We start from the raw sequence: 15,849 nt of genomic DNA on the forward strand, positions 1-15,849 counted from the left end.
ATCCCTGTTAGGATGAGCACAGATTGTATGTTGAGGGGCTGCCTCTTCATTTAACTTCCCTCTCTGTTCTTTGAACATAGCCTCTGTTTGTGGCTTCTTAGGGGTTTTATATTTACCTGTCCTAGGGTGTTAATGGGTAAGTTAGTGTGAATGTAACAGCCATCAAGTGGTTGCTGTGTGGTGGAGCAGAAATGAGATGCTGTGGGATCTAAAAATCTGTGTTTCTGACTTTTCCAGTCGTTTAGCCATCACAGCAGGCATTAGGAGCTCTATTTCTCTATTTGTACAATGAAGAAGATACTGGTTGGGGAAGTGTCTTCCTGTGGACAGCCCAACTTAACCAATGGAGGTACTTTTCTGTAGGAACCTTATCTGTGGTGGTTGTCACAGAAGCCACCAGGAGTATCTTCCCATGTTACTTTTTGTAAGTGATATCAATTCCCAGAGTGATGAGAATTTCTGCTAAGTTCATTTAATTTTAATGTATTCATTTTAAAGAGTCAGAATGTATGTGTGAGCCTGCAGATACTCTACGACCTTACATTGGATCTTTGTTCTAAGTTGAAGGCAAGTCTTTCTTTTTTAATACTATAATTTCTAGCTGTGTAAGACCTGTGTTTTTATTTGTTACCCACACTCACACTTAGTGTTTTAAACATGAAGTGAGATATTTGTCCTAAGGCCAAGTTAACCTGTGCCTCATTTAGAAAAAGAAAGACTAAAATGATAATTCCCGCAGTTTTAAAATATGTTTTGTATATTGAAAACAAATGTTTCAGAGCTTTATATTTAACTAGTGTTTCTAATGCCAATGGTTTATTTTAGTTAATAATGGAATGCACCCAATTTGCTTCAGTTAGATTCTTAGGAAATTCTTAGGAGATTCTGAGGAAAACTTAAGGAAAGACTATGTCCTGAGGCATAGGTGATGGAGACTGGAAAGATGAGAAGCTTCCTAGGACAAGCTTTAGCTGGAGGCTTTTCCATTCCTGGCTCTAAGTCAAGCTGCTTCTCTCCTCTCCTGCCCTTAGGAACTGCCCAAACAGAAAAACTGTCTAAGGGTTAAGGAAGATGTGTCCTAGAGAGGATCAGTCTATCCTAGAATACAGGGACAGACAGAGAAATTGAGAAGCAGAGATGAGGCCCAGCACTCTTAGGCAACAGCAGAAAAGACTACAGTAGACATCATAGAAAATCTGGTATGATGGACTTGCCTGTAACACAGCACTTAGAAAGTGAGAGAAGGAAAAAGTTCAGGGGCAGGCTCATCTATGGAGAGTTTGAGGACAGACTGGGCTTCATGGCACCCTGTGTATACATAGGTGCCCGTAAATAAACGAACAACATGGAAGGGTATATGAATAAAAGAGGGAGGAATTCATGCTCTTAAAACAGGTGGCCTAATGAAAAAAAATTTGAACACTCCTGACTAGTCTGAAGGGCCAGTAATTCAAGATTGACGAAGACTATGTAAAATGATTGGAATTCAGTGAGCCATTCTGTAGTTAAAATGGAAAACTCAAGTCACATAAACACTCCTGAAAGTGAGAAAGCAAAGGCCTTGTGAAATTTTGGGATATATCTACCAGATATTCATATAATAAGGAAATAGTCTCTGTGATGGAAATAAGAGTTTCATCAAAAAGAATGAAGATGGGAGGAGAAACCACTTCAGAGAGAGGTAGCTTTAATCATAGCAAAATATCAAGTTGCTCTTCAACAAAATATAGATAATAACTTAAATCCATAATTATATTATCTCTTCCTGTGAAATAGACTTATGGCTTATGGCAGCTATTTTGTACTTTGGAGCTTCCATTGATACCAATTTTGGCAGGTGAGTGACCATAATACAAAGTATAGTCATCCTTTTGGAGGATGTTTATAAGACTATAAACAAGTCACCTTTAACTTTTTCAGCAATGAATTTTCTCTATACCCTGTAATAGAGTGAGTACTATAGTTCATTCAAAGAGGTTGCGAGTGCATGGTTTTCTCTTCTGCAACAAGAGGGTTTGGGTTGAATCACTTCCTGGTTTTGAAGGACTTGAAGATCTGGCATTCAGCCATGAAGATCCTCTCTGTTCTGTCTAGCTAGAAGGAGGTCTCATTGGCATTTACCTACCTGTATTATCTTAACTTAAGGCCAATCCTGCAGTTCTGTGCTTTTCTCCCCTAGTACTTAAGACCCTCCCTTTAGGCATCCTTTAAGACTTTTGCCCATCTGCTTCTGACCAGGTCCTGCTGCAGGGCCAGGAGTGACTCTTTGTCCAGAGTATGTAAAGAGCTAGACTGGGACCACTATAGTTCCACATCCTTCATACCTGGGAACTGGGCCCAGGACCTGGCTTGTATTGAGCAAGTTTTCTGTTACTAGACTGTATCCCCAGCAGTCCAATTCTTTTGATGCTTCTATTTCCTCACAACACAGAAGTTGATTTACAGTGGGACATGATTAAATGAGCATTGTTATCATTAGGCCATCAAAGAGTGAGGCTCTTTAGTTTTCTGAAAAGGATTGATTAATGCAATGAAATTATGATCTGCTTTTGACTTTGACTCACAGTGATGGAAAACCATAAGATTTCAGTTGACAAAGAAGAAATGGAGAGGACATCAGCACTCCTTGGGGTAAGCTATTTCAGAGTCTGTACTTGCCATTGCTCTCAGTAGATTCTGATTTTCTTCCCTTCACCATTGGCCACAGAGTGGTATACTGTTCCCTCCTCCCCTGGACTCCTGGAGGGGAAGACCATATGTTGAAGTGTTTATATCCCACTGACATCTACTGCACTGAATGGTTTGAATAAGAACAAACCATTATATATAAGAATAATAACAATAGGCTTACATAGTTGAATGTTTAGTTACTAGGAAGTGGCACTATTTGAAAGAATTATAAGGATTAGAGGTGTGACCTTATTGGGGGAAGCATGTCATTGAGGGTAGGCTTTGAGTTTTCAAGAACCCATGCTAATCCCAGTGTCTCTCTTTCTCGGTCTGTGGATCAAAATATAGAACTCTCACCTTCTTCTCCAGCACCATATCTCCCTACATGTCACCATGCTCCTCACAGTGATAATAATGGGCTAACCTCTGAAATTATACACAAGCCTCCAGTTAAATGCTTTCTTTGGTAAGAGTTTCCTTGGTCAGTGTCTCTTCAAAGCAATTGAACAGTGACTAAGACAGAAGTTGGTACCAGGGAAAAGAATTTTAGCAAGTTGCTTAGAAGTCATTCTTGTGATAAGTTGGCAAAGAATGTGGCTGTCTTTTGCCCTTGGTCTAAAAATCTGTCTGAGGATAAATTGAAGAATTTTGGATTAATGGTATTAGCAGAAGAGATTTCAAGATAGGCTAGTGTTGACACTATATCCTGTGGTTATTAGTAATCACTCTTATGCAGATCTGTACTGAAAGGAACAAGCTGGACAAAGACAAATATAAAACATACAGTGAGGAGAAAAAGAGTGCTAGGAAAGGTGATGTTGGAGCCAGGTTCTGTGCTCAAGGAGTTAAAAAAGCTTAATGAAGCCAGGTGGTGGTGGTGCACACCTTTTAATCCTAGCACATAGGAGGCAGAGGCGGGCAGATCATTGAGTTTGAGACAAGCCTGATCTACAGAGTGGGTTCCAGAACAGCCAGGAATACACAGAGAAGTTCTGTCTTCAACAAATAAATAAGAGCTTAAAGAAAAGCCTGATGCTAATTGAAATAAAAGGGGTGGTGACCTCAGGACACGACCCCCCCCCCCAGCTTCCAATTTATAAAAATGAATTAAAGAAAAGGTTAGCCACAAGGAAACCATCAACAATAGAAAGCCGATGCAAGTGTAATTGCACATGCAGGCCAAGTCCCAGACCCAGCAAGCAGCAAAACTTGGCAGCTTTGGCCATAGCCACATGTTTCTGGCTTTAAAATCAAGGATACAAGAAGGGGTTATGGAATCTCATTCCACAGCCAAGGAAAGCCACTGAGGCTAGCCATGTGTCAGAGGTATCAATTCATGGGGGCCCAAAGAGTCTATTTCTTCAAGCTATAAAGGTGAACCCCGGATTGTTTGGAGATACCTAAATGTTGGAGATGGCCAAGTGTGGGATATCACTGAATGTGGAACCAGTCCAAGAGAGAACTGTGTTGCAGTCAACAAAGCGAAAAGCAGCTGGAGCTCTAAAGAACACTTTGATGTCAGACATGGAAGTGTAAAGTTTGGAGTTTGCCCTGCTGGTTTTCAGTATTGGTATGGTCCAGTATGCTTCTTTTCCTCCTTTTTGAAGTAGTATGCATATTCTGTGCTATTGAATGTTGGAATCTGCATTTTTATTTTTATCTTAAAGGGTGTTACAATTAAGAAATTTCCATGAATTCCAGAGACTTTGAATGTTGTATTATTAAGCAGTGTTGAGACTATGATAGACGATGGGGACTTTTGAAATTAGTCTGAATGCATTTTTGCATTATATTATAGCTACAAGCCTATAAGGGCCAAGGACTGGAACATTATTGCTTGAATAAGAATGGCCTCTGTAGGCTTATATATTCAAATGCTTACATGCTTAGTCACTAGAGAGTAGCACTGTTTTAAAGATTAGAAGAATTTGGAGGTGTGGCCTTGTTGGAGGAAGTATGTCAATAGGAGTAGGCTTTGAGGCTTCAAAAGCCTATGCCAAGCCCAGTGTTTGTCCGTCTCTGTCTCCCTTCCCTCTCCCTCACCCTCTGCCTCTGCCTCACCCACTCTGTTCGGCCTGAAGATCAAGAGTAGAAATCTCAGTCAGCTTATGGTGGCACAACCTTTAGTCCCAGAAATCTGGAGTTTGAGGCCAGCCTGGCTTACAGCCTTGTTCCAGGACAGCCAGGACTACACAGAAATCCTGTCTTGAAAAATAAAATTAAACACTTTCTCTTATAAGTGTTGTCTTGGTCATGCTCTTTACAGCAATGCAATGGTGACTGCCATGCACTTGTGTAGGGAGGAGAAGCATTGACCTAGTGTGTGTGGGCAGTTCTTCAGTGGGCCATCAAGGCCTAGACTAAGATTTTTCTTGTAAGGACATTTGTTCCCTACAGTTCATTCAAGAAATCTGCACACACATATTTAAAAGAATTAAAATATGGAAAGGTACATAAAGATATATGGGAAATATTTTTTAATTCTATCTAAATTACCCAAAAGATAACTCTGTCCATCGCCCAGGTTAAAGCATGGGATATCCAGAGCCTTCTGTGCTTTTCCTGGCAGAAGTGTGTTCTGCTACCCAAAGTAGCTGCCACCTGCCTTTAAAGGCATTCTTCTTGTAATTCTTAATTTGTTCTCTATTTCAGTGTTTAAACAATGTGGTTTAGCTTGTTGCTGAACTCTATGTAAATCAATGGTTTGTATACAGCCTCTCAACTGTCCACATCTTAGCCTTGATGCTATCACTGTGCTACCATGTTCTGCCATGGGTGATGTCTGTCCCAGGCAAGAGGAATCTGGTTGTCTACAGGTTGCAAGTATAAACCACACATGAGTTCAGTCTGTTTTCCTTATTACTGATGGAGTGCATTGCTTTCTAGCATCATCGGCTATTAGTTTCTCTTTAAAAACAATCTTTCCAAGTCTCTAAACTGTTTTTATTATGTGTGTGGTATGTGTGTGTGCATGTGTGTGTGTGTGTGTGTGTATGCATGTGTGCATGTGTGTGTATGTGTGTGTATGTGTGTGAGCATGTGTGTTTGTGTGTGTTTGCATATGTGTGTTTGCATATGTGTGTGTGCATGTGTGTATGTGTATGCATATATGAGTGTGTGTACATGTGTAGAGGTCTTTGTGGATTCAGTTTTCCTTCTAGCATGTGACTCCCAGGGATGCAACTCAGGTTATCAGCCTTGTGCTTTTTACCCATAGCAGCCTTCATCCAAGTCTGTTCTATTTCCTCTTACTGACGTATAGAACATCTTGATCTGTTGTGCTGTAAGCTGGAGCCCATACTTTTTCTTTTTCTCTTATTCCTCATAATAACAGATCCCTTTTCTACTTCTGGTAGCGCTGCTCTCATTTTGGTGTACTTTCATTTTTTCTTCTTTAAGTTTTAGCTAGTTTTACAGAAAAATAATTTATAGGCCTGAAAATTCTACCACAAGTCAATCTATATGCTTTTAAATGTTCATTTCAGTAAGTTATAGATGACTTTTTGTTCCATTGAAGGCTTTTATTGAGAGCTTCTTGATGAAAAGATTAAATTATTTTAAATCATAAAGTCTATGAATAATGTTTCAATTTTTCAGGCTCGACTCAAGGAATTGGAGCAAGAAGCCCATTTTGTTGCAGGAGAACAGTTTCTTATAATGAGTAATAACCAACTTCGTGAGGTAAGGCTCAATTTCATTTTTTTGAGACAGTGTCTCATTCTGTAGCTCACGCTTGCCTAGAACTCCCTGTGTAGTACATGGCTATATGCTCACTCCAACCCATGACAGTCCTCCTGTCTCACCTTCCAAAGTACTAAGATCATGGACCACTATACCTGGTTGGTAATGTTAAATTTCGTCCTTTCAAAAACTATGTGTCTTACTCAAGAATTTAACAGATGGTTTATTCTGAATTTATAATACTGTCTGAAGGCATTCATGGTCTCACAAGCGAGGAACATTATGAGATACATTAAGTCTAAGGCTTTATAAATGAGGAGCTCAGCCTGTTGTACTATCTGTTCAGGTGTGTATCTTCAGAGTAGTGACTATAGCTGTGATGGTTACATTCATTTTTTCAAATCTAGGTCTTTTTGACACACATGCATTGCTTTTGTTAAAGATCCTCTTTGGTAAGTTGAAGCTGCACCTCTTGAGTCAGAGGAAGCATCTTCCCAGAACGGGGCTGCAGAACCAGCTGTCTACATCAGAAGCCATGGTAAGAGTCTAGTTTCTTTGTCTTTATGACATGTCCATGTATCTGCACCAGGTACAAGCTGCCTTCCCCCCGCCCCCTGTCCTCTGGCAGCAGACCCTTTAGACAAGGTGCTCTCACTCAAAGTTATGCTCCTGGCTGTACACTAGGAGATGAGCAGGTGCTTCCTTCCACAAACATCTGACTGGCTATACTTCTGGAAAAGGATAATTTTGGTGCAATGTTGTGCTTTTAAGTGTGTGTGTGTGCCTATGTGTGTATTTATATATTTATTTGTGTGTCTGGGCATATGAGTGTATTTGCCCATGAGGCCAGGAGAGAAAGGAAATGACAGGACAAAGGTGATGAGGATGAGAGGGAAAAGGCAGACTTTGGACATATTTTGTAGAGAGAAACCACAGGACTTGCTGTACATGAGGCTAGAAGGTCAAAGATGGTTTCAGATATGACTGATCGTTGCAGTCTATCCTGTCAGACCATTGTTAGTAATGTTGGGCACTCACAGGCACTTATAACCACTTCCTATACCTGCTCTCGTGTCAAGGAATAAACATCCTGTTTTCCTGTGGGTCTTGCTTTGTTTTCAGACCTTGAGCTCCACAACTGCTGGCTGCCTTTTCCTCTTCTTGAACTTCATATTAACACATTAGGATCCGTAGTGCTGTGTGTTCAATACTGCGGCTTTAGGGTTCCAGAGCTTACGCCAGCTCTCTGAAGTTTCACCCAGGCAGATGTTTAGGTGCTGCTGTGGCATGGACTTTATGTTGGGGGGCACTTGATTTATTCCTTTATGTGAGATTTAGATTTTGGCAATTTAAGATCTGAAGAAGACTCTTATTTCTCAGTTCATATGAAGTCATTTTAGCTCCTGGGTAAATGTCAGAATGATTTTAAAAGGGGTTGGGATTAAGATACTTGATATGAGATTAAGATACTTTGTTATGAATCCTCATTTTGGAAATATTACATCATTTGTTACTAGTACACCCTCTAATTGAAATCAAACATTTGGAATGTTGAAATACAGAAATTTTATTTGGTAGTACATATTTTCATTTCTAGTTAAATTCTCTACAAGACCTTCATCCATTACCCAAGATAATTTTGGAATATAGACAGGTAAGTTGATTTCCCCTGCCCCCCCTGTGTGTGTATATATATATATAAAATTTGTGATGAAGGAAACTATCCAACCTGTCTATTCACATGCCATATTTGTTGACATGCTTCAACAGAGTTCTAAGGAGATAAAATGTTCTCAACCAACTTTATCATGTCTTTGCTGTCCTGACACATACTTGTCCTTTAATTCATGTTTTCTATAATCCATTAATCCTATTCACAAACCAAACAACGGTGCTGTTTTCTTCTGTGTCTTCGTCAGCCCCACTTCTTCATCACTGGATGTCATCTAACTCAAGTCTAAGTCTACTTTGCCCAACACTGGGAGCCCAGGGAGTCATATGGGGAAGGAGACTGATGGCCTATAGCCAGTCTCCTCAAGATAGAGTAAGACAGCTACCATTTCTCACAACAGTCTTATCATTCCTAGTTCCCAGGCTCCAAGACAGTGATGTTTAGTGGGGTTTACTGGCATGTCCATTTCCTCTTTTAGTTAATCACATTTTCTCCATTCATATACCTGCCCTTTAATTCATGTTTTCTGTTATCCATTAATCACATTTACATACCAAACAGTGCTTTTGTTTACTGAGTCTACAGAAACACATTGGTACCAAACTAGTGATCTTCCCGAAGTGATATAAGTGTGGGGAAAGAAATAAAAACGGCCCACTGCTGGGGAACTGAGAAGAGTATATTTGAGAATCTGTGCACTGAAGTTGAAACCTAAGGGTTCTTTGGAGAGTCAGTTGTGCTGGACAGTGTTTTCCTGGGGTAAACACATGAAGGAGTGTTTTCCTGAAGTGGAGACAAACAAGAGGCTAAGGCAGACTTGTGAAGAAACATTTAGCTTCTTCACAAGTAACACAGGTAAGAGGATGTTCTGCTAAAGACAACTCATGAAAGGACACATGATGAAGGATTCTTTACTAACAACATGAATGTATTGGTCTGCCTTACATTGTGTAGTTGAGCTCTATTTGTTGGGACTCCATAGAGAGAAATGCACCAAAAAACTTCTGGTGGTGTCCCCAGGCTTCCCCCCATAACCTCTCCCCCCTTTTCTGAGGACTTGGTCTGATTGGCAGAGTAACATCAACTGAGACAGATGTACATGGAGTTTTGCCAAGTCAAACTCATGTGCTGAGGCAAGACCCATGGAGGACACGTGCTGGTATATAAATAGGATCGATGCACAGTGACAGTGGCTGAGTCAGGCTGGCTCAGAGACGACTGTGCAGTTGTTGGTCTGGCCTCTTTTTTGACTCATTGGGAGAAGCACAAAGGATAACTTCTCCCAATGTTCCTGCCTGTCCCTCCTGCTGTGCCACTACTGCTGATGTGTTTGCTGCCTTGACTCTACTGAACTGAACTGCTGGTGTATCCATGAAGTGTTTGCAACTGGATTGAGCTGCTGACCTATGAACTGAACTGCTGATTTCCAGACAACACAGACAGGAGTTGCTCCAAAAAACCTATCTAAACATGTCCACTTCCCCAATATCCTTTTTTTTTAACTACCTATGGTGGGCTACAAGGGAGATTAAAGCATTTAAGAACCATCATTAAAAACAAGATTTTTAAAAATTAAAATTACAGTGCAATTTTGTAGTATTTCTGTAGCCTAGAAATACTGCAGAATGACAAACTGGCATCTTTCTTTGTCAATCTTGTTATTCAATCCTGGCACCACTTAAGGTTGTTCAAGATGAATTCTCTACTACATGCCCATGCCTATGTGAACTGCTGCTATGGAGCTGGTCTCTTTGAATGCTTAAACGAGTTTAAGAGCATAACTGTTCTTGTCTTTATGATGTAGGTTCACAAGATCAAGTCAACCTTCATAGATGGATTACTAGCTTATATGGAAAAGGTAACTAAGGCTTAACAAAAAAGAAATTGGCATGAGTAATAAGGTTTATTTTGATACACATACCACTTTTACAGTAAAGAAGGAACTTGTTCTTGGAACTGTGGACTATGGTCATATTATTAGATCTCCACACAGTGCAGGTTGGTTTTGGTGGTGAGCCCAGCCTTTAATAGTTGAGCCACCTCACCAGTGCTCTGCAGGTTGGTTTTATGCCATCAGATCCTCCATATGAGGCAGTTCAACAGCTGGCCTGCTTTCACATCTACTGCTATGTCTTTTTCTGAAACCTTGTGAGGTAATATATTAGTCAGTTCTCTAGAGGAACAAAACTGATAGGATAAATATACATACACACATGCATGCATGTACACACACATACAAACACACTCACACAGGTTTTATGAGGGTGACTTATGGGCTGTGATCCAGCTAGTCCAACAATGGCTATCTAACAACAAAAAGTCCAAGAATCCAATAGTTTTCAGTCCTTAAGACTGGGTGTCTCAGTTGGTCTAAAATATGTGTTAGAATCCAAAGAAGTAGGCTCTAATGGCAGTGAAGGAACAGGTAAAAAGAGTAAGTTTTCCCCTTTTGTGTCCTATATAGGCTGCCACTAGAAGGTCTAGCTAAGATTAAAAGTAGATCTTCCCTCCTCCAAAAATCTGGATAAAAGATGTATCTTCCCACCACAAAAGACTGGGATTAAAAGCAGATTTTCCCACTTCAAATTACTTAATTAAGAGAAAAATCCCTCACAGGTGTCCCCAGCCAGTTGGGTTTTAGTTAGTTGCAGATATAGTCACAGGTAGACATTACTTTAGTTTGCACATGAGAAACTACAGTCAGAGGTGTCTGTGACTTGTAAGACTGCACAACGAGCAACAGAACATGTTTCATAGTCTCACTTGAGTCTCTGCTGTCTCTACAGCCTCCTTAACCACATATAGTGTTGATAATGACGTGGGCCTGCTTGTCCTATTGCTGCTGCTGTTTGGGTTAGAGGGGAACATCCTTCAGCTGTACCTGACCCCAAGGCTGTTTTGTAACTTTCAAGAGGAACAGGGAGGGTTGTAGGTGAAGGGTCTGTGTGTTCTTCCTCACACCATATTGCATAGGTTTAAACTGATTCTTCTTAATTGATCAAGGGCTCCATCTCTTCTACATGGAATCAGACTGGAACTGTGACAGGGAGACTTTCAGCCAAGCATCCTGTAAGTTACTTGCCCATTTCCATGACCTAATGCCTTTGTGTCTGCACATTCTGTTCCCAGAAGAGAACCTTATGGCGCTAATTGTGTTTTATTTACTCTGTGTTTATTTCGCTGGTACTGAGGCATCAGCTATGTGCTCTGAGAACAAGAATAGCTGTTTTCTACCTAGAAACTCAGACACGTTAGTGATGAGAGCAGAGGGGTTTGTCTTGGGAAGGTGGCTTCAACAAAAGTGCTATCTGATGAAACCATCTGATAAGTGGATACTAACCCCCAAAAAGCCCAGAATGCCCAAGAAACAATTCACAGAACTTATGAAACTCAAAGGGAAGGAAAGCCAGGTGGATGCCTCAGTCCTTAGAAGAGAGAACAAAACACTTATAGGAGGAAATACAGGGATTTTTATATATATAAATATAGAGGAGCAGGGATGGAAGAAAAGATCAATCAGAGACTGCCTTACCTGGGAATCCATCCCATATGCAGCCACTAAACCCATGCACTATTGCTGATGCCAAGTAGTGCTTCCTGGCAGGAATCGGATACGGAGGCCTCCTCAGAGGCTCTGCCAGAGCCATACTGATACAGAGGAGGATGCTTGCAGCTAACCATCGGACTAAACACAGGGACACCGATGAAGGAGCTAGAGAAAGGACTGAAGGAGCTAAAAGGGTCTGCAACCCCATGGGAAGAACAAAATTATCAACTAACCAAACCCACCATAGCTCTCAGGGACTAAACCACCAACCAATGCGTTGTTATGGAGAGACAAATGGCTCCAGGTGCATATGCAGCAGAGAATAGCATTCTCAGGCATCAGTGAGAGGAGAGGACTTTGGTCCAGCTAGTCCAATAGTGATTGTCTATCAACAGAGAGCCTAAAAATTCAGTAGTTGTTCATTCTAGGAGGTTGGATGTCTCTACTAGTCTTTAGAATACTGAAGAAGTAGGCTCTAATGTCAGAGAAGGAATGGACTTGCCAGCAAGAGTGAGTACAAGCAGGCAAAGAACAGCTTTCTTCTATGTCTCCTATATAGGCTGCCACCAGAAGGCTAGCCACTTCAAATGATCTAGATTAACTTTTAATTAGATATTCTCTGTATTTACATTTCAAATGTTATTCCCTTTCCCCCCACTCTCATCTCTCCTCCCCCTCCACTTGCCATGAAGGTGCTTCCTGTCCCAGCCACTCTCTACCTCAGTGACTTGACATTCCCCTACACTGGGAAAATACACCTTCACTGAACCAAAGGCCTCTTCTCACATTGATGCCAGACAATGCTATCCTCTGCTACATATGCTCTGGAGCCATGGGTCTTTTCATGTGTGCTCATTGGTTGGTGTTTTAGTACCTGGGAGAGCTGGAGGCTTTGGTTGGTTGATAATGTTGTTCTTCCCATGGGGTTGCAACCCCTTTAAGCTCCTTCAGTCCTTTCTCTAGTTCGTTCATTGGGGTCCCTATGTTCAGTCTAATGGTTAGCTGCAAGCATTCCTAATCATATGTGTATGACTCTGAAGAGGCATCCATATCTGGCTCCTGCCAGTAAGCACTTCTTGCCAATAGTGCTTGGGTTTGATCACTGCATATGGGCTAGATCCCCAGGTGAGGCAGTCTCTGAATGATCTTTTCTTCAATCCCTGCTCCTCTATTTGTCTCTGTATTTCCTCCTGTGAGTGTCTTGTTCTCCCTTCTAAGAAGGACTAAGGCATCCACATTCTGGCCTTCCTTCTTTTTGAGCTTCATAAGGTCTGAGAATTACTTCTTGGGTATTCAGAGATTTGGGGGCTAGTATCCACTTTTCAGTGAGTGCATACCGTGTGTGTTCTTTAGTGATTGAGTTACCTCACTCAGGATGATAGCTTCTAGTTCTATTCATTTGCCTAGGAATTTCATAAAGTCTTTGTTTCTAATATTCTGAGTAGTCCTCCATTGTGTAAATGTACCACAATTTCTGTATCCATTTCTCTGTTGAAGGACATCTGGATTCTATCCAGCTTCTGGCTGTCTATAAACAAGGCTGCTATGAACATAGTGGGGCATGTGTCCAAGTTATATGTTGGAGCATCTTTTGAGTATAAGCCCAGGAGTGGAATCAGTGGATCTTCAGGTAGTACTATGTCCGATTTTCTGAGGAACAGCCAGACTGATTTCCAGACTGGTTGTACCAGCTTGCAATCCCACCAACAATGGAGGAGTGTTCCTTTTTTTCTACATCCTTGCCAGCATCTACTGTCACCTAAATTTTTTATCTTAGCCATTCTGACTGGTGAGAGGTGAAATCTCAGGGTTGTTTTGATTTGAATTTCCCTGATAACTAATGATGTTGAACATTTCTTTAGGTGCTTCTCAGGCATTCGATATTTCTCAGTTGAAAATTCTTTGTTTATCTCTGTACACCATTTTTAATAGAATTATTTGATTCTCTGGAGCCTAACTTATTATGTTTTTTTATATATATTATATATTGGCCCTGTATCAGATGTAGGATTAGTCAAGATCCTTTCCCAATCTGTTGATTGCCATTTTGTCCTCTTGACAGTGTTCTTAGCCTTACAATAACTTTGCAATTTCATGAAGTCCCATTTGTCTATTTTTGATCTTATAGCATAAGCCATTGGTGATTTGTTCAGGAAAATTTCCCCTGTGCCTATGTGTTCTAAGCTCTTCCCCACTTTCTCTTCTATTAGTTTCAGTGTACCTGGATTTATGTGGAGGTCTTTGATCCACTTGGACTTGAGCTTTGTACAAGGAGATAAGAAAGGGTCTATTTGCATTCTTCTACATGCTGACTGCCAGTTGAACCAACACCATTTGTTGAAGAGCCTGTCCTTTTTCCATTGAATGTTTTTAGCTCCTTTGTCAAAGATCAAGTGACCATAGGTATGTTGGTTCATGTCTGGGTCTTTAATTCTGTTCCATTGATCTACCTGCCTGTCTCTGTACCAGTACCATGCAGCTTTTAATCACTATTTCTCTGTAATACAGCTTGAGGTTAGGGATGGTGATTCCCCCAGAAGTTTGTTGTTGTTGTTGTTGTTTTTTGGTTTTTGGGTTTTTTTTTTTTTTTTTTTTTTTTTTTTTTTGTTGAGAATAGTTTTTGCTGTCCTGGGATTTTTGTTATTCCAAATAAATTTGCAAATTGCTGTAACTATGAAGAATTCAGTTGGAGTTTTGATGGGGATTGCATTGAATCCGTAGATTGCTTTTGGCAAGATGGCCATTTTTATTATGTTGATCCTTCCAATCCATGAGCATGGGAGAGTTATTTGTCTTCTGAGATCTTCTTCAATTTCCTTCTTCAGAGACTTGAAGTTCTTGTTATACAGATCTTTCACTTGCTTGGTTAGGGTCACACCAAGGTATTTTATATTGTTTGTGACTATTGTGAAGGGTGTCGCTTCCCTAATTTCTCTCTCAGCCTGTTTATTCTTTGAGTAGAGGAAGGCTATTGACTTGTTTGAGTTAATTTTATATTCAGCCACTTTGCTGAAGTTGTTTATCAGCTGTAGGAGTTCTCTGGTGGAATTTATGGGGTCACTTAAGTATACTATCATATAATCTGCAAATAGTGCTATTTTGACTTCTTCCTTTCCAGTTTGTATCTCTTTGACTCCCTTTTCTCTAATTGCTCTGGCTAGGACTTCCAGTGCTATATTGAATAGGTAGGGGGAGAGTGGGCAGCCTTGTCTAGTCTCTGATTGTAGTGAGATTGCTTCAAGTTTCTCCCCATTTAGTTTAATGTTGGCTCCTGGTTTGCTGTATATTAAGCTCTAGATTGAGAGAGGGTCTTCCCAGCTGGAAGGTGGTGGTGCATACCCTAATCCCAGCACTCAGGAGACAGAGGTATGCACATCTGTGGCTTGTCTTTGGCTACTTTGTGGGTTCTTTTCTCCACCCTTCTCCACCTCTTTTCTCCCACCCTTTCAACCTTTTAACACTCAATAGAAGAAAGGGTAGAAAGGAAAAAGGGCGATGTTATTGTTAATCTACTTCTTGCTGATTAGTGGCATAAAGTTCTTGGACAAGTTTGATCTTTGCTGTCAGAATAATTTCTTCTTTCTCTTTTGTACACAACTATTTAACAAAGTGCAACCAACAAATAAGAACCAACAACCCATCCTGACTTTTGAGGGCCTAGCATTTATATACCCTCTGAAGAGTTCCCAGAATTCCAAACATCACACAATTGCAGAAACTATCTATAGCTGGCAAAATCACACTTCTGCTAGAGCACTGGGCAAGTCATAGTCAGCTGCTGTGGATAATCTGAAGCAGCCCTATATTCCCACACTTGGGATTAAAACAAAAACACATTCATACAATATTTCTGTTTTTTAAAGAAACTAAAATTCTAAGATTAAAACTACATGGACTTCTGAATTTGAGGCTAGCTTTGTCTATAGACTTCTAGGGCATTTAGAGCCACACAGAGAAACCCTGTCTCCAAAACCAAAACGAAACAAAAAAGTGGGTCTTCCCACTTCATATGATTTAATTAAGAGAAAACATCTCACAAGTGTGCCCAGACACTTGGGATTCGGGTAATTGCAGATGTAGTCAAGTTGTATCCATTGACATGGGCAGAAGAGGCCCCTGCTGATGTACATTGGGTGATTGTGCAAGGAGAAAGAAGCTGGCATTATGTGGACGTTCTCTTAGGCTCAGGGACCCTGCTCTGGGACTATAAATTCTCAGGTCAGTTGTCTTCAGGCTTCTCTCACTTGCTCTAGGAGCTGATCATGAGGATGTCTACCTT

The 15,849-nt window shown here is 40.7% G+C and overlaps 1 protein-coding gene across 1 annotated transcript in view; it reads left to right on the forward strand.

Moving 5' to 3' along the window:
- The window catches only part of POLN (DNA polymerase nu), a gene marked incomplete at its 3' end in the record, with an annotated part of 145,705 nt that overhangs the window by 49,405 nt on the left and 80,451 nt on the right, over positions 1-15,849 (forward strand). The window contains exons 9-16 of the mRNA XM_080938973.1: positions 499-567; positions 1,777-1,837; positions 2,567-2,631; positions 6,268-6,351; positions 6,794-6,889; positions 7,949-8,005; positions 9,828-9,881; positions 11,027-11,092. Coding sequence (XP_080795099.1) covers positions 499-567; positions 1,777-1,837; positions 2,567-2,631; positions 6,268-6,351; positions 6,794-6,889; positions 7,949-8,005; positions 9,828-9,881; positions 11,027-11,092 — 552 coding nt within the window. The remainder of the gene's footprint in view (positions 1-498; positions 568-1,776; positions 1,838-2,566; positions 2,632-6,267; positions 6,352-6,793; positions 6,890-7,948; positions 8,006-9,827; positions 9,882-11,026; positions 11,093-15,849) is intronic.

This window comes from Micromys minutus (genome assembly GCF_963924665.1).
Source record: "Micromys minutus genome assembly, chromosome: 1".
Lineage (NCBI taxonomy): Eukaryota > Metazoa > Chordata > Mammalia > Rodentia > Muridae > Micromys > Micromys minutus.